The sequence below is a fragment of the Otolemur garnettii genome, unplaced genomic scaffold (assembly GCF_000181295.1).
Source record: "Otolemur garnettii isolate 467f Iridium unplaced genomic scaffold, OtoGar3 scaffold00039, whole genome shotgun sequence".
In the NCBI taxonomy this organism is placed as follows: Eukaryota; Metazoa; Chordata; class Mammalia; order Primates; family Galagidae; genus Otolemur; species Otolemur garnettii.
In genome coordinates, this window is record NW_003852434.1 from 2,682,741 (window position 1) to 2,707,265 (window position 24,525).

Below are 24,525 nucleotides of genomic sequence, written 5' to 3' on the forward strand. Positions count from 1 at the left end.
TGCTTTGTCCTCCTCATGGCCACAAGATGGCTGCTGCACCCCCAGGCATCACACTCTGTGGAGCCACCCAGCGGGTAGGGAAGGAGGAAGGATGGTAGACCAGTGGTGTAAGTTCTTCATATCCGGAGAAGCAAAAGCCTTCCAGAACTCTGACCGCCTCCCTCGCTAGGAGACTTAGTTCCAATTTCCAGAACAGTGTTACAAGGTCATCATTAGCTGAAAAGGCATTTATAATAAAACATGAGAGAAGGAAATAGGCTGGGAGTGATTTGGAATCAACCGATAAATAAAACCTTCCAAACTAAGCTTTTGTCTTGGCCTTGCACTTGTGTTTCTCCTCAAAGTCTTCCTATTGCCTCCCCCGGCCCTATTCCCCTCTCTGTCTGGAAGGAGCTAGAATTGAGAAAAATAATAATATGGAGATGTTTCAGGAAGTAGCATTTGCCTTATGAGAAGTTATGAATGTGCAATTGAGCAAAGAGCCTAGGAGGATATTTTTTATAAGAGCAGAGAGAGATCAAAGGAAAAAAGGCAAAGCCGGTTCCAGCTTTCCCCAGGGGGTTAATCCCATAGGCACTACCTTTGCCGGAGGCAGAGCGAATCTTATTGCCTCTGAAATGAAGTATCATAGACAAAAGAGTTTCCTACAGATCATTTAATTACGGATTAATGTAGCGAGGGAGATGCTGTTTATTTCCGTGTAACAGAGAGAGGGAGATATTGTTTATTTCTGGGTCTACAGAGCAAACAACATAGCAAGGCATTGGTGACATTCATGAGCTATTTTAAAATGACACCTATTCAAATGTTACTTATTTCATAAATCTTTAATGAGTTTTTTTTGTTTACTTAAAGAATTATAGCTTTCTGTACAATTTCATGCTCTGATCATTAGACAACCAAAATTCCCCTGCACAGACCAGCCTTCTTGGCTCACTTATTTCCCTGCTCTGTCCTCTCTCTCTCTTTTTTTTATTTCTTATAGCATAACTATGTACATTAATGCAATCATGGGGTACAGTGTGCTGTTTTCATATACATTTTGAAATACTCTCATCAAACTGGGTAACATAACCTTCATGTCATTTTCTTAGCTATTGAGTTAAAACGTTCATACTCTGCTTTTAGAAAGATTCACTTGTACCCTTGTAAGATAAACCATAGAGGTGACCCCACCAATCACCCTCCCGCTCTTCATCTGTCCTCTCTTCATCGGGTTGGCTGTCAGGTGGCTTTCCTCTATGGTGACGCATAGATGGCCAGCCCTTCACGCCGCGACCCGTCTGCAAATGCCTCGTGGACTAGTCTCCGTCACTCTCACTTGAACTGCCACTGTCAGATGACTCACTGCTACTATCCTTTCCAGGGCAGCTAACCCCCCCGTGGGAGTGGGGTCTTCTGTAACCCCTGGGGCCTTTCCTTTGTGGTATACCGTTATTTCTCACAGAATTATTTGGTCTGTGGGGTGCATAATGATACTTTCTGCTGTGTGTTATATCCCTGTCAGTATCCGGGCCATAACGGGATCCTATTTCATTTTTAACTTCATTATCAAGGCCATGAGAAGGAATGAACTGGCCCTGACTCTTGCCCTTACTAGAAAATCTTTGTTTCCCATTTATACCTGCTTGGTTCCTATTAGAATGTTCTGTACCCTTTCTAGTACTACCTTTGCCATTTTTAGGGATTTCATTATAATTGGAACTTTCGGTTACATCCCTACTGCCTTCTTTTCGTTTCTCCTTTGAGGGCGTATGAGGGTAATGAAACTCTATTCTCCCTTGGTGAGCGTTTTGGCTGCCAGCACTCACTCTGTTTCCTTCTTTTCCAGGGAGTTCCTTGAAGTTGGTACTACCTATGATGTCGTTACTGCCCTCCACAAGACTGACATCAACAGCACCTGGCTGTCTTGCTGTTTGATCCCTGGTTCCAATGGCATTGCCGCCATTTTCTTCTCTCTCTGGGATCTCATTATGACCTGGCCCTCTTGTGTCAGGAGTGAGAGTCTCAGCTTCCCCTGTGCCTGAAACCCTGGTTTGAATATCCATACCTTCCAGGTCAGGACCAATGGCTCCTCCTTTACCAGGAATGTCCTGAAAAGGTTGGCCGTCTCCACTGAAAGAAGAGATATCATTGTCTCCTCTTCCTTGAAGATCTGAGTAACCACTGCCTTCAAAATCACTGGGGATCTTTTTGACTTTTGAGGGATGTTTCAGGGAGCCAGTGTTATGTTGGATATGATGACTGCTTTTGGCTTTTACTGGACTATTCTGGACTTGGGAATGTCTTTGAGGATTCTTTTTATCTTTTGAGTGGGCTGTAGCATAGTTCACACCTGCTGCAATCCTGTGTAGAACATTCCTAGGTTTGTTCTTTTTGTTTGCTTCCCCTAAGAGTTTCATCACAGCCACTGGCCCCTTTACAGGCTGCGTGTTTTTTCTGATGAGAGCTGCGCTATATTCCTCTTGGTCATGGAGTTTGATGACAGCATCATCCCCATTGTCAGCTTCATTATTCCCAGGTGACTCGAGATACATGGACATCTTTAGGTCATTGTGGACATTCTCTTTGTTAGTGATACTGTAGTCTTCCTTCAGTGTCTGTCTATGTGCAAGGAGACTTGAGGGTTTACTACTTTGGTTATTTTCATTGGATTCAGAAAGGGACACATTTTTCTTTCTTTCCTGGGCAGTATTTTCTTTAGGCAATGGCTCTTGATTTCTTCCGGTATCAGAATGATGAAGAGTGATATTGTGTCTGTTTTTTTCTTCCTGCTAAAGTACAATTGGCAAGTGATTATTTTATGTAAAATGGTACAAAATCTAACAGTTCTTAGGCAATATTAATCCTCCCCCCAGATTAATAAAAATGGTCTATTAATTCAACAGAGGTTTTTTGGTAGAGGTCATTCTGGAATGGCCACAGGTTTCATGAGAAAGAAGAATGAACTTGAAAAATGTGTGATGTGTAAGATTCAGATATATTGGAGGGAAATGGTGAGGATATTTTAAGAATATTTATTGAATGGCACATTCAGTTGTTTGGAAACAGGAAACAGTGGAAAGATAATATGAATAAATCTGTATGGCTGGTATAGAGAAATCCTAAAGAAAAGAAAGAGAAATAAATTTGGAAATGGAGCTTAGGGCCTGATTTTGAAGGGGGGAGTCTGAATTTAAGGAAAATATGATCAAAGAGTGTGATCTTTCCTCATCTTTTGACTAGTAAGTCATTGCAAGTGAAATGGAGTTCATATTTTTAAGTTAATAATATAATTTAAAATTAATTAAAAAATTAATCTCTCTTTCTCCTCTTACTTTCCCCTCATCATCAGAGGTATCCATCCGCCTACAGGAAGAATTTTCTGTTATTTCCTCTCTTCCTTCTTCTTTTTTTTTTAAATTTTTACAGAAAATTCAGGAAAATCTACAAATAGAAGAATCTAGGTAATACTCAACTTCAGATATTTAAACAAAGGATTTTACAGCATTTTAAAATCCTAGCTATTGTCTGAAAATGGGTTCATTAATTTCATTTTCTTCTCCCTCTGTCATCTAATAAGGGCACTTGGCATTTATCGGAATTACGTGGAAGTCTTGCTGAAACAAAGGTTGTTGGACCCAAAGGCCAGAGTTTCTGATTCAGCAGATTCGGGGTGGGGCTCTAGAATGTGCATTTATGATGATCTCCCAGATGAAGCGAATGCTCTGGTCAGAGACGTCATTCTGAGAACTATTCTAGACCATACATTTAAGTAACAAAGGTCCAGAAAAGAAATAACCGTGGGAGAAAAATGGGATAAAAAAGAGGAAGTGGGGGAGGCAGAGGAAAGTGCTTGCGTCTGTATCTTGATTTATCCTTTCTGGGAAAGATCAGCTTCAAGGCCTGGGCTCTGCTAGCCTGGGGTGCGGCCAGGATTCGGTAAGCTTGGCAGGAACAATGTGGGGAGGAAGACGGGGGAGCTGGTCTGACTTTGCCCTGTGCCACTCACTATGTCTCTGTGACATAGGCTGGACATAGAAACATTTGAGAGTCTGATGGGAGCTTTCCAGAGCATGTCACCACAGAGGAAGTGAGGAGGCTTTAAAAGGAGAAACTTAGAGGGAACATGTATGGGACAAATGTGAGTCAATCAGACAAAGAGGATCAAAAATTAGGATGCAGCAGGAAAAGCAGGCAACAGGTGGTTAAGCAACATTGTCCCGCGCACATCTGAGGATTCCGAGTCCTCCTCTCCACTCCCGTGTAAGCCACATTTGTACGTGTGGTGTGTGATACGTACTGGATGCTATAGCCCAGCCCTGGATGTCATCTTAGAGCAAGGAGGAGGGGGAGTGAGGAGCTGAGTATTTTTATCTAAAAGACACTGCAGAATTTATTTAATGAACTCCTCACATTATTAAGTAATCTTACATTTAAACAGACGGAATTTAATTTCTGCACCCTCCTTTGCCCCTCTGGTACCACACAGGTAAGAGCACTTGAACAACAGAGCAGTTCCAGAGTAAAGGATGAGGATGTACTTTCTTCTCACCTTTTGGTTGTAGTGAGCTAGGACCTACCACATCAACACACAGGCCTTTGAACTGGTGAGTAATGTGAAATCAACATGAGAGCTATTTACGGAGGAGGGGACATGTAAGAGATGGTGCTGGGTGCTACCTGTTCTGAGCAATCCCTGGTGACTTGTGGATTGGCAAAGGCAGTCGGCCTAGAGGGGCAAGAAGGGCTGGGCAGAGCTGTGAGGCAGAGACAGTAGGTCTCATTCCTACTGGGGTTTGCGAAGACAAAAGGAGCACAGGAGACTGATAGGACCTGGGATGCCAGGGTGAAGGATTTGGGTTCGTCTCGTAGAGTATGAAGAGCTTGTGAAATTTCAGAAGAGATTAACAAAATGAAAATCAGGGCTTGGTGCCCGTTATGGTTAGGGCCCTGATCACATACACTGAGGCTGGCGGGTTCGAAACCAGCCCAGGCCTGCCAAACAACAATGACAGCTACAACAAAGAAATAGCCAGGCATTGTGGCCGGCGCCTGTGGTCCCAGCTACTTGGGAGGCTGAGGCAGGAGACTCGCTTGAGCCCAGGAGTTGGAGGTTGCTGTGAGCTGTTGCTGTGATGCCATAGCACTCCACCAAGGGTGACATAGTGAGACTCTGTCTCAAAAAAAAAAAAAAGAAAGAAAGAAAAAGAAAAGAAAAGAAAATCAGGAGTTTAGAAGCAACAGTAGTAAGAAAGAACAATTAGGAGACTTTTGTAATATCCAGGAATGAAATGTAATCACTTGGGTTAGGATTAAGCCAAAGAAAGACATTATCAGGTAAAAAACCTTCTTATTGGTGCCCAAATAGAAGAAGGCTTAATAACTAAAATGAACTAGAACGTTGAGATGTAAAAATGAAGGCAGGATGAGAAAGATAATGACTATGCTTTTAGGCATATTGATGTTAAGGGAATATCCAGTTAGAGATTTGGAGTTGGTATCACAGACTCTCAGGGGTCACCCAGCACAAGTCCTCCCCATGTGTCAGACCCTATGGTCAACCCACATTATTGGCCTAACTGCTTATTACTTTTCAGGCCAGACCTTTTCACCTATGTTTAGTTGTAATTTTTTTCAGTTAAAAATATTTTTAACCTGAAACTAGTGTCCATTTATCTTGATGCAACAACTATTAAGGTTGAAACCCTGCCAGGGTTGAAAGACGTTTCATTTTCCTCCAAACTCACGGATGCTTCCCCTCTACAGGCTAACACTTGGAGTTTTTCATATGAGGTCACTATGTTTAGACCCATCACTTGATGATGGATCCCCCTTTAGTTTGTGGGGTCCCACATCAGCCCCAGACTTGGATGTGGCCTGACCAGCCCAGAACCCAGGGCACCCATGAGCTTCCTCGCCCTGGCCATAGCCCTGTTTTTACCAATATGACTTAATTTTGTCCTGTCTTTTTGGCTACCACTTCCACATGTTGGCTCTTGAGAGATGTGGGTATCTCATCTTAGAAGTGTTAATTAAAGATGTCAAAATAGGTGAGACCTCCTGGATGGAGAAAAAAGAAAGCAGTCAGCTGGAAGTTCTTACTATCGGGGCAAAAGTGTAGGGAAAATAGCAGAGGACAGAAAAGCTGGACTCGGGGAAGCCAGGATCACAGGGATCAGTGCACAGAGAAATAGCAGGCGGGGGTTGCCAGATGGTCTTTCTTAATCCCCCAGTCCCATGTTCATCGAACGTAGTTTTGCTGTGGAATGAGCACATGTATTAGCATCAGTGGCCTAATGCAGCCACTTGTGAGCTCTGTGATCTTGGGAGCCTTATTTTACTATTCTGAGCCTCAGCTTTCTTAGCTATAAAATAAGAAAAATGATACTTACCTTTCAGGATTGCTGGTAGAATGCAATGGTTTTATTAGATGATACAATGCACATAAAGCCTCTAGCACACCTATCATAAAACAAGTTCTATATAAATGACAGTCACCATGACTTCATACAGCGGTGTATGGAGCCCTGCACTGAACGATAGATTGCTCTCCTTCGCGATGGCAGTGACAGCTGTCTGATTATCAGATGCATAGCTGTTCTCCCAGTCCCTGGATTTCTCTAACACTGGCTATAGTGGCAGATGGAGAGGGGCTCGCTCTGGACCTCCCTGCCCAGGTTCTGCCTGAACGGCATCCTCTGGCTGTGAGTTCTAGAAGCTTGTAGCACATGATGGTATGTTGTCCCAAATGGATTCTAAATTTTAGTTGGGCTCTCTTTCTATCCCTTTCTTTCTTTTTTTTCCATTCGCAAACGGGAGTACTGTTCTACTCCAAGGACTGTTTGTTTTTATACATGTATCTTGTTAACTGTTGGAAGCGTAGGGAAATTGAATCTGTTTACACTTGAATTTCAAAATAAAAATGGTTTATAGAAGAGCCCTCTACTTTTAAGAAGCTGCCTAAGACGCAGTCTACATGAGTATTTTAAGGTATAATTTGAAGTGATTTATCTATTAAAATCGTGATACCATTTTTCACCAATTTTTTATATTGGTATCTTCTGACAATAACTGAGATTTTTCCACAAGAAAAAAGAATAGAAATAAACTTTGTAGTGATGTAGCATATTTCTAAATAAAAGGCATTTTCAACATTTGACTTATTTTAAGACCCTGAGTCTTGGAAAGTATTACTTTGACATTCATGTTGTCCTCTGCAATTAAATCCATTTACTCATAGCTAATAGAACCTTTTGAATTAAACAGGTGGGTTAGAGACTCAATAGACTATAATAATCCCTTCCTATTTTTTTTCTATTCCTACACTGAAGTGGGAAGTTTTGTTTTATTTTTGGTGCTTTCACTGCTTTTAAAAGAGAAGTACGTATACTAAATAGCTATTAGAAGACCCCTAAATAGAGTTCTTTTTAAAGTGAAAATATAAAACAACTTTTAAACGGTAGTATGCGATGGTCAATCATTTTTACGTAGGAAAAAATACTTTAAAAAAATAGAAAAGGCTTTTCTTTTTTTTTTTTTTTGCATTTGTTTATGTTAAATGATTTCTGGTGGCATCACTGACTGCAGGATGGATTATGCATTGGTCGGCTGGTCTGGTTTCCTCTGCTGTTCTGTCTCTGTGTCTCAGCTCATATGATTCATTTTCATGGAGAATGGCCTCTCCCGCTCACTTCTGTTTGCTCAAATCCAACCCATCCTCCAAGGCCCAGCTCAATTACTTCTATTATGTAGCTTTCCCTGAACACCATAACAGGAACTAATTTCTTTCTACTCCAAACTCCTAAGTAGATCATTTTCTTCTTCTTCTTCTTTTTTTTTTTTTTTTTTTTTTTTTGGTGTGTGTCTGTGGGGCTCCCATTCATATAGTCCTCCACATTCTGTCTTGATTTGTAATTTCTGTTAAGTACCTTTTGTTTATTTCCTAACTCTAAGATCGTGGAAGGAAATAATTAAGTGTTCTCAATCTTTTATCTGACATAACATCTTACACAATAGTCTAAAGAACTCAACATACATTTGTTAAATAAATAAATTTTAACTTGCTTACATAAACACTTGTAGTCTTAGAGATGCCATCCAAATATATTGAGCAGAAGAAAAAACATTGTGAAAGGAAACCGGTGCTTCTAAGGGGGAAATGAAGCCAGATTCGGAAAAAGCAAATAGTTCTTTTGCTGATGGTGTTTTAAGCTGTTTCCAGCCCTTTGGTCAATTAGCCTGCAAGAAGGGACGGCATGAAAAGAATTATTTTTGTCCCGGGGACAAGTGCCTCATTCTTTCTCTTCGGAGCATCTGACACGGAGTCATCCCTGGAATAAATTTAAGGGACACTAAAATGTGTCACTTTTCAGGCCAAAAAACCTTTTCCTATTAACTTTCCCCTGGTGAAATCCCCACCATTAGAACATATGGTGGAATATGTTCAAAAAAACCTCTTTATAAAAGATCAAACATTATTCAGAAGCGGTAACATAGCAGTTCCTGGGCATCTGGTGTCCACTAGAAGCACACCTGCGTAGCAGGTCCTGAGGCAGAGCAAGGTCCGGGCCGGCATGGGGATCAGGAATGTCCAGAGCCCAGAGTTCTGTAGTGCAGAGGCCGAGGAGCTCAGGAGTGTGGGGGAAAGGGCAAAGGAGCCAGCCAGAGACGGAGGCCCCAGAGCGGGCAGAAGTGAGCTTCTCTTTCCTTTCAGGCTTTCCTAGCGTCAGTCTGGAGATTGGTTCATGATAAGGACAGTCACTCAAACATTCAGCTAACCGTCAGTTTAATTTTCCTTCCCAGGTGATGTATAAACATCCTTAAAAATATAATACCTATGTTTCTCATGGTGACCCTTGTACATTATCTTAAAAAACCCACAACATTATATTAAGGTGGGTTTATCTTTTAGTAAGGAGAGTTCTGGCTCTCTTTTTAATAGTCTGAGATTTTTTTTTTTTTTCAAACTTGGGCAAAGTTGAATCTGCCTCTGACAAACGGTAATACTTCTTATAACCACAGGGGGGCGTGGGTCAGCCAGGCCCTGAAGGCAACAGGCGTCTCTATATCTGTTTTCCCTAAGTGACTGACTGCTGCTTTCCCTCCCAGGGTGCATCAATTTTGTTACCAAATTCCAATGGAAATGAAGCATTTGGAAATATTTTCAGGTGGGAAAGGGAGAGGGGATTAGGAGAAAGGCAGGTTTTACAATATTTGTGTCTGTTGTCCAATTGGCAAAATTCACAGCATGAACATTTAGGCTCTTAAAGTTGAAGTTTTGGCCTTATAATTTTCAGCTGAGATCAAGAACAGAAGATTGTTAGTTCTTAGAACAGAATTTTCTAGAACTGTCAGGAGAAACCACAACAGGCAGACATAAGCTGTGATTTGGTGACGTGCAAACCTGAGAGGCTTTGTTTAACTTTCTGGATGCAGATGGAAAAGGAACTCCACGTAAACAGAATTCCCCCACGAAGACTTGTTAGCCACCTTCCCCGTTTTCTCTTTTTGTCATCTCAGAGAATAATGTTTGTCATGTGTATGAGTGCAGAGACATCGCTGGCTAGTAACCATACTCTAGAATTCTTACTCGTTCCTCTGGATGTTGCCTGGCAAACCCCTGTTTCATTTGAAGGACGAAACCACGTGGAGGAGAAACTCCTCTCTATTCAGGAAGCCTTTCTCTTTTCAATCACACTTTGTGGGAATTACAATCCCTGGTTCAGTAGGAAGTACCAAAACGATGCTGCATAACCTTACACTTCCAATGAGGACCCAAGACTATTCTGACAGTTAAAATATTCTCCTATTGACTTTTTCTTTACAGAACTGAAAAAGAGTTATTTGAGAAGACCAATTCTGTTTACCGGCTGTTCTTCCACACACCCTTGCTTAGTTTTCTCCGTCTGTGGTTGAAATGTCTGAAAGGAAACAAGGAACAAAACGTCACCAAATAGAACAGTCTTTCTTTCCCATTAACTTCTTCAAACAACAAATGTTTCATTTATTTTTCTCTCACAGGGTTGTCCATGTGGAAAATTATTGGTAACCAAAAAGAGATGGAGGCACTGCTCACTTTTAATATTTATTTCAACATTACGGAAGATGGCGCCCACTTTCTTCCCTCAGAGGGAGACAATGCTCCCTCCTTTACAGAGAGGATTTAAGCTCAGAGAACTACTGAGTGGTGTGGTGGGGGGAAAGGAGCGACTCTGAGTGAAGGAGCGTGGCTGTCATTGGAATCCACCAAAAAAGGTTTTGCTGGCATGCTGGAAATTGTTAAATACAAGTGAATTGAAATCAGAGTTCAAGGATGTGGACTTTATGTGCACACTGATTATATAAATTCAGTAATTGTTATATTGAGATAAAATGGGAGGGTGCTGGTGGTCCAGCAGGAGTAAAACCATAACCATTCATGTAAGGGGTCACCCCTTAGGGAAGTATATAACCTTCCTCTGTCAGTCACCTGGCTGGACATTTGGTTCAGGCAAGAGAAAATAGAGGTGGCTAGTAGATTGAGACAAATTCTTTTGTCTTTTTAAAATTTGATATAAAATGTTCAGAATTTCTTGAGGGTACCTAGAGGTGAGAGGTAGCTATTGAAGTGCAGAAAGGCCCAAAACTAAAAAAACAAAAATAGACCCCTGCAGCTCGTCTCAGGCTTTTGGCCTAAAGTTTATATATCATAGGCCAGAATGCAGAATGAGACCTGAGGATCCTGGAGCAAGTTTTCTGTGAAAGGAATAAACATAACTTTCTTGTTCTCCGTGCTTATATTTCTCTATTTCAGTTCAAATTCCTAGCCCATGTCAGATGTGGGACTGGTTCCTCTTTGTCTGTGTGCGACCATGGAAGCAGGCACCATGGTGGGTTGCTCCATCAGGGAGAGACTCCCTTAAGGGAAAGATGAAATACAAAGACAGGTGGTATGAGAGCCACTTAGCCCAGCTGTCTCAGTTACCAAGAAAGCCTGCTTCCTGAATAAGCCTTAAAGTTCTGCATTTGACTTTACACACAGAGATTGTTACTGGCAGTCAGATGTTGGTATTTCTCCTGCTTGCTCCAGATCCAGTATTCTCCAGCCCAGAAATCTGGGCTGATTCCTGCCAATCCCATTTCCCAAGCTCCTTTCCTGCCAATCTCACTTCCCAAGCTCCTTTGCCGTCTGGCTTCAGTCTGGCTTTGGCTGATGGAGTCGTGGCCTGAGACTGGAAGGTAGAAGGAGAAGCAGCCAAGGTGTTTTCCTCCCCTGCTTTCTGTCTTTGGGACCCCAACTCCAGGACTGGATCCGACTCCTTTGTGGTCTTAGTCCCCAGAGGAGACTGGAGACACCACCTCCTGCTTTTCCTTCCAACCCGAGGGGTGGGAGTAATTTCAATCTTTGGGTGCCCGTGTCACACCTGATTTGCCCTTTCTGTCCTTCCTGTACTTTATGGCGAGTTCTCCCAGTAAATCCCTCTACTGAACTCTCGATTGTGGATTATCTTTTCCTGACTACAGTGTGGCTGAAAAAATCATCTTAGAAATAAAATCTCAAAAGTTGAGAAAATCCATCTCTTTAGCTGGACTCCAAGGCGTATCTGCCTAATATGTTCTGTTTCATTTTAGGAACAAGCAATAGTTTGTCAAAACCCCTCATATTTATATATTAAACTGCTTTGTATGGATAATCTCATCCGAGTCCCCAGTAACTCCTAAGAGACACACAGCTGGTGGTGGTAGTGGGAGAAGAGAAGGTATTTTCATCTAAATCCTCTGTCTCAAAGTCCCAGAGTTAAAATAATTAAATTTAAATGATTAAATATGAAAAAAATTTAGTAATAAAAGAAAATGTTCCTGAAGTTTATATTAAGTATCTTCAGGGCGTACTTTATAATGACATTCTGTAGAGCGTTTCTTTATGTTGATTCTTCTGATGACTGGGGGTAGGAGGGAGGGCAATTGGCTGGATCTCACCTGATGTGCACAATGGAACAGTGTTCAGCACAGCCCCTGGGTCTTCAACTACAACCTGAACTTTACCTTAGAAGCGAAAAAAATGTAACCTAAACATCTGTACCCGCATATGAATAGGAAATAAGCCAACAAACAAAAATGTAGACCCTTGCGTCATTCTTTAAAATGCCAAAACAGTGAAAATAGTTTTGGAAACAAATCTGTAAGAAGAAGAAAACATAAAAACGAAGGAGACAGACAGACATTAAGCAAAAGAAAGAAAAGACAGTCTGGGGTATTTGGCATCTTCTTACAGAGCACGCGTGCACACACAGGTGTGTTAAAAACACCATTGACAGTGTCGCGTACCTTAGCATGTGTGTAGTTCATGACTTATTGTGACTCATAGCAAAGTCTTTCTACACAAATAGATATTGATATTGATAGATGTCAATAGATATCGATAGATGCAAATAGATATTGCATATTGAGGAATCTTAATTGAATTGCATGACCCGATAAAAATCTTTTATTTTTTTCCTTTCCTAAATTGTTTGGAATTTGGTTTATGATTAATTCTAAGACATATTCAAGTGACTCAGTATACACTAATTTCTTAAACCACAAATCTATCATCAAAGAATTTAGGATAAAATAGGATCTCTATACATGGGAGGAAACATCCCATTTAACCATTTGGAGTTCCAAATGTTGCCTCCCTGTCCTTGCTGAGCTTCTTTCACTTGAAATCTGCACCCTCCCTTCTCCATTCATACTCACTCTGTGTCTGTTCCCTGCTGGGATGTGCCCTTCAGTGGAGGTGGCACTGTCCACCTCTGGGGGGGAAAGCTGACCCCCTCTTGTGCCCAGTGGTCATGGGTTCAATGTCGACACTGCACATTCACACCATAGAATGGCCAGGGAGCTCCCCTCCCGTGGCTCCTTGGAATGTATACCTCAAAATAAAATCTTTAGCTGGTTGGCCAGAGCTGGGTGGGGCACACTCCGCCACCACTGTGGTGCCTGAGTGTGTGCCTCTGGCCCTGATGGCGAGGTCATGTGCAGCTGGCCTGACAGGTGTCAGGGGTGAGCGGTGCAGCCACCCAGGCTGGGGGGGCATGTATGCTGAGACAGGGACATACTTCCTCAACTTCTGCCATTCTCATGGAGGACCTGGGTGCCCAAGGACCTATATTTCAGTGCGATTAGTGATGGAGTAAACACCTGTTTCCATGGTTCTCCAGCTGAAAAGGTTACTCAGTAGCTGGGATGCTGCTCAGACATTATCTAATTAGCACTGTGTTTGCAGTGCAGAAAATATCTGAGACAGTCAGCGTTTTCACAAGATAATTTGGATAATTCACATCCTGAATACTCTTCTGGGTGAGTCACAGGGAAGAAAAGATACAAAGGAAATAGGAGCTTGCTTTGGGTTAAGTTGGGGGTCCTACACCCCAACAGCAGGGTCCCACAGCACTGGGGTATTGTGAGAAATACAGAAAAGTTCTCATCTTTTTTTTTGCATTGCCATCAATTTCTAATGTCTAGTTGGATGGCCTTAAAATATTCACGCTAAAATTCTTTCAGGTGTTAGTAATAATACTGAAAGGCTCTTTAGACATGCTGTAATATGTCTTTGGGGGTCACTCATTAGCGTCAGATGATTTGAAATGCTGTGGCCAGCTTTTGTTTTTCCCAAAAATATTGGTTTTGGTCTCTTAAGTACAACAAGGCATCCCATGATGTAGCGCGGGTGTAACGAGAGCCTCCTCCGTGGCAGGCCTTTGTGTTGAGGACTGGGTGCTTTCCATTCGCTGGGTACTTTACTGTAACTGAGTTAGGTAAATGCCACTAATTCTTATAGACATTGCTTTAAAAAAACACAGCGAGAGATTATATATGAAACATCGAATTCATTTATAAATGAATTTGTAAATGCTTACTGCTGCTGCCCAGGCCACACTGAAAAGGAGCAGTCCCACACAGACACCTTGCATCTTTGAGAATTTCTGTGAAAAGACAATAATGTTTTACCCTAAAGCACTGCTGATGATGAACTACAGTCATAAGAAGAAATAAAACACAGGGGTGTATTAATAAACTTCCTTCCCCCAGCGGTCTTATTTCCTTTGTATAAACTGTGTATGATTTATTTATATCCGAGTGCGGATATGTTAATCTCTGACCTTTTACCTGTCTAGTTATTCCAATGTGAGAATGAAAATTCTTTAGCACCACTAAAATAAAGTCAGTGGATCCTAACGGATTTTACAGACACATGTATTTGCTCCATCATCAGCCCTAATTTTCTCCTCTTTAGAAAGAGATCATTTACTATTTTTGGTATAGTTCAAAATAATATTCAGTTAATGGAGCAGTGCATAACGGACTCTAAGTCTGTTGAGGTAGCAGATTCCACCCAGGGGAATGAAATCTTATCTGCCTCCCAACTGGTACCCCCCATACACATCCTCATATTCACTAGGAATGTGTCTGAATTAACAGCCGTTGATGAACGAGACAGTGAAATGATTTATGCAATCCTTGTATTAAAAGCTAACACTTACAACACTAAAATGAGCCATAAAATGTTTTAAGAATTTTGCACGTACTCAAATTATTTGAGCCTCACAACAACCCTGTGGGTTAGGTGGCACTACTGTGCCTGTCCCATGGATTTGGGTAGACAGAGAAAGGTCAGATAACTTGCTCTACAGTTCACAGATATCAAGGGGCAAAGTGGCTACAGAGCCAGTGATCTCAGTGAATTTCTATGCCACCTTCAATAACTTTCATGGTATAGAAAAACCTCTGGGTAGTTGACGTCAAAGCAAATCATATTTTATATCAGGATCCACAAAATGATGTTTTAAACACCAACACTTATTTCTGACTAAAGGCACAACTTTATAAGATGAGTGAATGAGTTCGCTTAAGTCAAGTAGCCATTAGATTGAAAAAAAAAAAGGGTTAGCATAGCTCTGGACTCCCAATCTGTTGGTTTTGATGAACATTAAGAATTTTACGAATATTAAGCAGCCTTAAAGAAAGATGGAGACTTTACCTCCTTCATGTTTACATGGATGGAGCTGGAACATATTCTTCTTAGCAAAGTATCTCAAGAATGGAAGAAAAAGTATCTGATGTATTCAGCCCTCAGTACTATGAAACTAATTTATAGCTTTCATAGGAAAGTTATAACCCAATTATAGCCCAAGAATATGGGGAAAGGGGAGAGGGAGGGGAGGGGGAAGGATAGGTGGAGGGAGGGTAATTGGTGGGATCACACCTATGGTTTATCTTATAAGGGTACATGTGAATCTTTCTAAATGTAGATAAATGTCTTAACACAATAACTAAGAAAATGACACGAAGGCTATGTTAACCAGTTTGATGAAAGTATTTCAAATTGTATATAAAACCAGCACATTGTACCCCATGACTGCATTAATGTACACAGCTATGATTTAATCATAAAAAAAGAATTTTACTGACTTCCCTAGAGATATATAGCAACCAACATAAAAATATTATCCTACCAGTCTTTGAAATGACTTGAAGGAAAAACACTTGATGGGCAAAATTACCTGAATATTCTTGCAATCTTTAAACTTTTCAAGGTAGAAACTTTTATTTGAAGAAATAAATATAACTATGAAATATATTCTAAAATCCTAGGCTATTTTCTTCTAAAGCAATTCAATTTTTAGGATCTTAATTCTAATTGAATCTGATAATTTAGCCTTCCAACTTTTTTCTGGATAAAGATCATGTAAGCCACTTCGGAAAGGACTTCATGCTGACCAGTAGAAATAGCAGCACAGAGTAGGTTTGAAAGTATGAATGTGATCAGATTCTCCCGATTGTGATTGATAAATAACAAGATAGAAAAATCTTAGAGTCTTCGAGTACCATGCATATTGATAATGCTGATAGTCAAGGAGATGGTTTGCTCCCAAACTGTCAATTTTAGTTTATGATTTTTAGAGCTTGGTAACACTTCCTATTTCATAAAACAAAGCACTGAATGCTACACACTTCTGCTCAACAGAGAGTAATTTCAATTAATTTGCATTATTTTCAAATAAGAATTTTCAGAGTTTCATAAGAACTCACCTGGGTGGCAAGCATCTTGAAAATATAACTAATTTTGATATAAAGCCATTTGCTATCAAGGATATCAAGAGAATCAAATTACCTGGTATGTTTTAGCTTCAGAATACCTGGCTTCTTCTGCAGGATTAGCAATCTCTGGGCATTTTGCTGAAATTTAAAGTTTGTTAGAGTTGCCAAGGGCCAATCAGCAGGGGCTCAGTTAGCTCTAGCAAACAATTTGTTGCGAGTGCCCACAGATAACCATAGGGGGCAAAGTAATTTTAATCTAAAAATGTTTTTGTGGTGAAAAGCTGCTATCAAATGTTCCAGAAAGTGGGATAAACAGAAAATATAAATACCCCAGTTTGGACATCATGTTGTCAGGTAATTAGGATTGATTTCAGAACTGTTCATTAGGACTGACTGGATACCCAACAAGTCTATAAATGGAAAAAATGTTTGCTGTCCTTTTATGTAAAATGTTCATAATTTCAATTTTGTCTGAATGAAATTCAGCAACATTTACAAAGATGTTTTTAGCATCTACTACGTGACAGGCACTGGAGAAATAGCAGTGAACAAACCAGACAGGAAAAATCCCTGTCTGCATGAAGCTTGGAATCCAGCAGGGAAGACAGACAGTGAACGAGCTAGATGAGGAAAATGCGTGAGATTAGAGAGTGACATAGACTGAGTCTGATGGAAAGAAGTGTGGTAGTGAGGAGGAATGACATGCATTGAGGGCGGGACACGGGGTTGAGATTTTAGCCAGAGAGAAGGCCTTGTTGAGAAATTGACTTTTGAGGTAAGTCCTCCCTGTGGATTGAGTACATGCGTCCCACCAAACTTGGCATGTTAGCAGGTAAACCCCCGCATAATAGTATTAACTCATGGGGCCTTGAGGGAGTGATGAAGTCACCAGGGCAGAGTCCTCATGAATAGGATTAGTGCCCTTATAAAAGGGCCAGAGGGAAGGAACTAGGACCTTTTCCCCTCTGGTTTTCTACCCTGTGAGGACACAGCCTCTATCCCCTCCAGACGACAAGGTGGGAAGCAGAGACAGCCAGCCCTCACCAGACAGCAAAACTGAACTTACTGCCACCTTGACCTGGAACTTCCCAGCCTCCAGAAGTGTGAGAAATGAGCTATGTTCTTTACCAAGGACCCTTGTGTTCTGTTACCCAGGATACGCAGCCTGAGACAGACAGGTAGCCCCGTGAGGATCTGTGGGAGGAGCATTCCAGGCAGGAGGACTAGGAAAAGCAGAGCCTGGGGGTTCCAGAAGCAGCAGGGCCATCTTGGCGAGAGTGATGAGCAGAGTAGCAGCAAATGCAGGCGGAGAGATGGTAAGTGGTGAACTGTAAGGGCTCGGCAGCGATTGCCAGGCTTTAGATGCTACCCTAGGCGGGAGGAAAGCCCTTGGAGGTTTTGAGCAACGGAATTAGTAAAGGAGTGAATAAGGGAGGACAAGAGCAGAGAGAGCAGCAAGGAAACCCTAACTATAATCTGGGCCAGAGACAAGTGGGGTTTGAACCTCACTGGTGGCAGAAAGGGGGATAAGAAGGAAGATATACCGAGAATATTTGGAAAGAAAAGCCAGTAGGACTTGCTGATACCAGATGTGGGCTGTAAGAAGGAAATCAAGAATCAGGATGATATCAAGTTTTTGCCCTGAGCACCTTGAAGAATAAGGTTGCTTTTTATTTATATTTTTGAGACAGAGTCTCAAGCTGTCACCCTGGGTAGAGTGCTGTGGCATCATAGCTCACGGCAACCTCAAATTCTTGGGCTTAAGTGATTCTCTTGCCTCGGCCTCCCAAGGAGCTGGGACTATAGGTGCCCACCACAATGCCTGGCCATTTTTTGGTTGTTGCTGTCATTGTTCTTTGGCAGGCCCAGGCTGGATTCGAACCCGCCAGCTCTGGTGTATGTGGCTGGCACCTTAGCCCCTTGAGCTACAGGTGCTAAGCCCAAAATGGTCAATTTAGGATGCTAAATTCCTTCCTTCCTTCTCCCCTCTCCCTCCTTTTTTCTCTCCCTTTCTCCCTTCCTTCTTTTCTCACAGGCTAGAGTGCTGTGGCCTCAGCCTAGCTCACAACAACCTCAAACTCCTGGACTTAAGTGATCCTCCTGCCTCAGCCTCTGGGACTACAGGTGCACACCACCTTGCTCTGCTAATTTTTCTATTTTTAGTAGAGACGGAGTTTTGCTTTGCTCAGGCTAGTACTGAACTCCTGAACTCAAGTGATCCTCTGGCCTCAGTTTCTCAAAGTGCTAGTTTTACAGCCCCAACCCACTGCACCTAGCCGACAATGGATTTCTGAATGAAGCAATGAGAACATACCCTAGAATAAACCATTCTAGGCCACTGCCTACTCTCTTGTTTTGCTCAAACTGGCTGCCAAAATCATTATTGTAATAGTTTAGAAGGTTCCATTCAATCTTAAAATATTGTAATACCTGGGAGGATTATTTATATTAGAACTATATGCACATTTATAAGCATTAATAAAATATTAGGTAAGCTTTCCTTAAATGCAGTTTTAACAGATTCTAATTGATATATGAGGCAATTTATATACAAGTTCCCAATTTTTACCAACTCCCCAAATAGAAAAAGAAAAAAAAATCAAACAAATTAAAAATCCTTAGGCTTTGAACAGTTTTGGCTGAGAAAATGGTGCCTTTTCTAGTTTGGGCCAATCCCACGTTTTGCTTTATTTAATTCTGCACATCCTCATCGGAGGGTCCAGAGCTGGCTTCAGAAATGCTTGCCAGAATCAGAATTTGAATTATTGAGCCGGGCCACTGTTGATTCACAGCTATCCAACCTTGATGCTAGAGTCTTTGAATGCCCTCATTGACAGTGGGGACATTTAACTCTAATAGCTTTGGAGTCACACAGAGCTGAGTTCAAATCCTGACTCTGTTGCTTGTTTGCTGGGGTAAGTTGTTTAAGCAACTAAATTGGACTACTGTGTGCCTCAGTTTCTCCATCTAAGAATGGGAAGCATAGTAATAAGCTAAACTTTCCTTTGGGGACTATGATGATCCACGTGTTATTTTGAGTGTGGTGTATCAACTCAATTACAATGTAAACCCCATGACAAATCTATGGTGTAAGTACTGTTCTTATCATCCTGATTTTAGTGATAAGACATATGGTACTTAGGTGACTTGCTCAGGGTCACCTACTTTGCCAGGTAGAAAAGCAAGAATTTACAATTAGCCGCTCTGACTCCAAAGTGAGGTTTTAAAACCACTGCGCTATATTATCTCCTAAGGTCAGCACAAACATTAAATTAACAAATTCTACAAGGCACTTGACCCAGTGGCTAAATTGGATAACTAAGTGGTAAGTAGCTACCAGTATCGCCCATCCTTCCCACCTTCAATGATCATCTAGGATTAAGGTAAAGGCTACATCCTTCTGTCTCTCTTTTCTGTCCTCTGTTGATTTTCTTGCCCTGACTTCTTCTATGATTTATTTAATGAGCGGCCAAGGCAATGAAACATGGAAAGACACAATGAAGTTTAAGAGAATGTAATGGTCTGTTTCTCCAGACATCCTAAATATTCATGACCCAAATTTCAGCAAAGTGCCAAGGATTTAGGGGCTGTGGCGAGAGATGGACAAGGGAATGAGAGTCAAGGGAAAAAAGGCAACAAACAAGAGGGTCAGTGAACGAGGAGACGAACAGAAGTGCAAAGCTTTCCAAACAGTAGACAGAGGCAAAAAAATGACAAAAATGCTCATTTTCAACCTGATTTTCTAGAAAAGCAATGAACAATTCAGGAATTTCCATAACAACTTGCAACTTACGCAGTGTTTTAAGCTATTACAGTGTTCCATAAAATAAACTTTATAGCTTGAATGATCTGGGTAAAAGAGTAGGCACCTGGCTTGTGTCTCATATATGATACAGCCTTACAAGATGTTTATTGGTTGTTTTATTCCTATAGTTGTATAAATAGTATCAGATATTACTCAAATACGCTTTTCCTTTGTTTTTCTTTCTTTCAAAAGAATTTCAGTGGCCGAGCATGGTGGCTCATGTCTGTAACCCTAGCACTTTGGGATGCCAAGGTGGGTAGATCGCCTGAGCTTAGGAGTTCAAGACCAGCCTGAGCAAGAGCAAGATATCATCGGTACTAAAATATATGAAAACTAGCCAGGCATTGTGGTAGGCACCTGTAGTCCCAGCTACTCACAAGGCTGAGGCAAGAGGATGGCTCAAACCCAGGAGTCTGAGGTTGCTATGAGCTGTGATGACACCATGGCACTCTACCCAGGGTGACAGAGTGAGATTCTGTCTCAAAAAAATAAGAGGAATTTTAGTGTGCATGAGAAAGAAATGAATGAGAAATGGAGGAGAATCTTCATTTATGTGATGGGAAAATATCTAATTTGTTCTAGAAAAAAAGTGTTCTAGAGAAAACTCATAGCATTTTAAGAGGGGAAAAAACTGAGCTAGCTCTAGTGCTACCGTGGAGTGAACTAGCAGGACCTAAATATACATTCTCCCCAAGCTAAAATGAATTCAAAGCTAAATAAAAATATTTCAACTTGAGTTTTAAATTTAGAACCTACAATTGACAAAAGCGACAAAGAACAAGAGCCTCTGCTGGCTGGAAGACCGCAGAGATGAAATGCTAGGAAGAAAAATTAGAACCGTGAGCAGGGCCAAAGTCACATAAGATAGAGACTTTACTTCTACCTTCTGGAAACTTGCCCCCCAGTGTTGAGCTTGAACTTCAAAAACTCAACATATGTTTCCTAACTGTGTTTCTATAATGAAGAGTTTTACCATAACATTTCTTAGGAACTAACAACCAAAGTTAAAACCAGGCTGTGTAAAAGGAAAGGCTATTTATCCTCACACCATCTCACTTGAACTGGAAAACAAAACAAAATAAACAAAATGAGGAAGCAATAGACAAAAGCAAGAAATGGACCTTGAACTTCCTCCAGGTTCCTGGTTCCTGGTTTGGGAGAACAGATACCTGCAGCGATGATGTGGTTAGCCTGGCTTGGCTGGGCCAGGCTGGCTCATAGAGTTGTTCCTCAAAGAGATGGCAGATGAAAGTTGGCCATGGAACATGCTTCACCTTGTGGGAGATTTTTTATTTCTTACCTCTATTTCTTACCGCTATTACGCTGTTCCATAAAATTAACTTTATAACTTGATCCAGTTAAAGGACTTGGCACCTGGCATGGGCCTCATATATGATATAGCCTTAGAAAATGTTTATTGGTTTTTTATTCCTATAGTTGTATAAATAGTATCAGACGTTATACTGAAGGGTGGGTGCAGGAATCATTCAAAAGCAACCACATACGTAGTACAGGAGAACCTCCATAGCAGACCACCTCCCCACATTGAGCACCTCCTTAAGTTGACCTAATTTTCATAGACCAGACATGCACCCCATGTACCTACCAGCACAGCAGGCCTAGTTTCCTATGTTGACCACCTCTGTATGTTGACCAGTGTGTTACAGTTCCTTGGATGGTCAACTTACAGAAGTGCTACTGTGGAATGTTAGGCAACCAGAAACCTGTATTTTTAGCTTCATCTTTGGGACCTCACCCAAGAGTAAGGATTTTTGTTTTATTTTCTCTTCTATTTCTGGGCCCATCTTCTCTGTCATCATGCTCTAGGGCCAATTGCTCTCCTATGTATGTTAGAAAACTCAGTGTTGGAGGAGATCTTCTTGTCTCCTGGGATCGTGGTCCTTCTCGGATTCTTACATATTGAGGTAACATATTCCCTGCTGTCATTTGAGACAGAAGTGTCTATGTTTCTGCATATGTTCCCACTAACTGAAATAACTCTCTATTTTCTAATTTACATAAACAAAAAGCGAACAGTATTTCTTCTCAGGAATCAGAGGGGAAACCTCTAAAGTGTCCGAAGTAGGACAGGGGGGCCCCGTTGCACAATCTCCTCTTTATCATACAAATGCTTAGGTTTGTCAAGGCTCCAGGCAGTTCACAGAAGTATTTATTTCCTTTTGATCTCCAAAATAGAGTGTGCTGCAAGTCCTGGCCGGTTTTTAGCAGAAGAAAATGTTTGGTTTTAAATACGTTCATTCATGAAGATATTCATTCCTAATCATGAGGTCTTTACCCTGCACTAAAAAAAAAAGGTCATTTTTTCTCACTTACAACCAACTTTCCCATTTCCCCAAAACAATTTTTATTTTCAGTTATTATTATTTTTTCTCTCAGTGTTCGGGAATTTCAACAGAAGTCCATAAAAACTTCAGCCAGACCCAGAACCATGGAGGGTCATGGAACGCCGCGGAGCTGCCCGTTCATTTCCCCGGGTTATTTGTTTATCCATTCGGCTATTACCAGCGAAGAGAAGACATGTCAATATAATTTGCTTTTATTTTTATATTAGAAAGATGTCTTATTACACCTTAAAATATAACTCAGAGGATGTTGTTAAAATGTAATTATAATGACACCAGCCCTTTCCTTCGGGACTTGGTGACATTGCTGGAAGTGACTGCAAAACTTGTTGTGTGACCTCAAGGGGAAAATATCCCTCATTCTCAAAATAGCCTTTTGCAAAGGTTGCCGTTTTGTTTTTCAGGATGAAGAATCTCCTCTTTAGGACTGAGCATGAGGACACTTACCGTAAGTTATTCACTGTACTGGACATGCATTCATATTTTCTTACAAAATTCAGGCATAGTCTTCCCAGTTGTTAATTTTTAACATCATGTTTATCGGCATTGTGTTACTGTTTTATTTTAGCTTTTTGTCATGACTTTCTTAATTCTCACAAACCCAGACTTTCTCTGTGCTTGTCAGTTCCTGTTTCACTTATCCACTGCTAGGTAACACACCACCCCAAAACTTAGCAGTTTGAGTTGCCAATTTATGCTTTTCTCTCAAGGTTCTCCTTGTTGACTTGATTCACCTTCATGGTTCTCACTTGGGATCTGTCGTGTGACACAATCAGAGAGGGGCAGATGTAGGAATCGTTTGAAAACTTGGCTGGGCTGCGCAATCAGTGGTGCCCAGGAGGCTCTCCCTGTGTCCTCCCCACAGCAGAACAGGCTGAACTTTCCTACCCACACACTGACCTGGCACTTGAAATACTCAGTGGGTTAAAAACTCATTAACTGGATTTGCTGGTATAAGAATAAAAGTTCCCACGCAAATTACTTTTGTTATATTCTGTTCTTTCTCAAAAGTTCTCCTATTGTATCTGGCGAGTCCCAGGGTCTTGAGCAGAAAGCAGGGATTGCCAGGCCAGGTTTGTGGCTAAGCCGGGGGCTGGTAAGCAGTCACTCTCCACAAGTAAGTCAAAGCAGTCAGATTGAAGGGGGTGCAGAAGTAGGCTCCACCCCTGGACGGGGAAGAGGGAATACCACATTGAAGAGCTTGTGGAATGGGAGTTGATGCTGCAGCCATTTTCAAGGACACAGTGTGCTCTAGACATTCCCTGGGAGCTATCAGGTGTTGAGCATTCACGGAAAGATGCTCTGAAAACATTGGGTCTACTGGATCTGGGGATAGCCCATTCTATTCGGCATTGGTAATGGTTCATGTTGCTTTGTTGATTATATACAACTGTCCCACAGCTAGAATTAAGATCAAATTTTCCCTCAGCTGACTAAGTAGAGAGACATATCTTATAATTTCTGTTATAGAATTCAAAGAATAGCTAAATAGTGAAAAATTATCTTAAAATAGTATATATCAAAGATAATACCTCTTGTTGTGTTTAGGTCCAGAAAGTACAAGAAGCGCTTTATTAATAGTTGAATAAAAGGAGATGACCCACAGATTGCTGTTTCAAATGCCAGAAATTTTACTGAGTTTTTAAATACAGTTGGAAACAGAGGCCAAAGCTTCATGTTAGGCAAAAAGAAAGAAAAGAAAAAGATAGCGAGTTCATTGATAGTTTGTTAATATTATAAATGATTAACAGCAGCCAATGTTTTAAAATAATTAATTCTTCTTGGTTTATGACTTTATACAATCATTCAGAAAGGGGATTCAGCAAACTATGACCCATGGGCCTAATCCAGCCTTTCCCCTGTTTTGGCGAATAAAGTTTTATTGGCACATAGTCATTCTCATTTGCTAAAATATTTTCTGTGGCTGCTTTCACTACAGTCTCAGAGTGAGGTAATTGTGATGGAAACTGTATAGCTCACAAAGCCAAAAATATTTACTATTTGGTCTTTTACAGAAAAAGTTTGCTGAATAAAATATTAATAAAATAAAATATGAGGGTTGAATTTGTATTTTAAAAGGAGAGGTATACATTGATGGAGGTCTTATCTTCTTGGACCCTGGAAGCTGTGAAATGCAAGGGAAAAGCCTTCTCAGAAAGAACAGGACATACAGAATGTAATTTGCTTGGGACGTTATTCTTCAAGCAACAAATCAAATCAATGAGTTTTTAATCCATTGAGTATTGAGAGATCCATTAGAGATCATAATATTTGCTGCACTGCACTTAGATAAACAAAAGGTCCAAGAAATTG

General features: G+C 41.0%; 1 protein-coding gene across 1 annotated transcript; it reads right to left on the reverse strand.

The window, feature by feature from the left end:
* Nucleotides 1-1,301: 1,301 nt before the first annotated feature.
* Nucleotides 1,302-13,916, reverse strand: MEPE (matrix extracellular phosphoglycoprotein). Its single transcript, XM_003790023.1, is given in 4 exon segments — nt 1,302-2,774; nt 8,750-8,848; nt 9,849-9,902; nt 13,863-13,916. Coding segments are annotated over 4 exon segments (1,680 nt in total).
* Between the last annotated feature and the right edge of the window lie 10,609 nt (nt 13,917-24,525).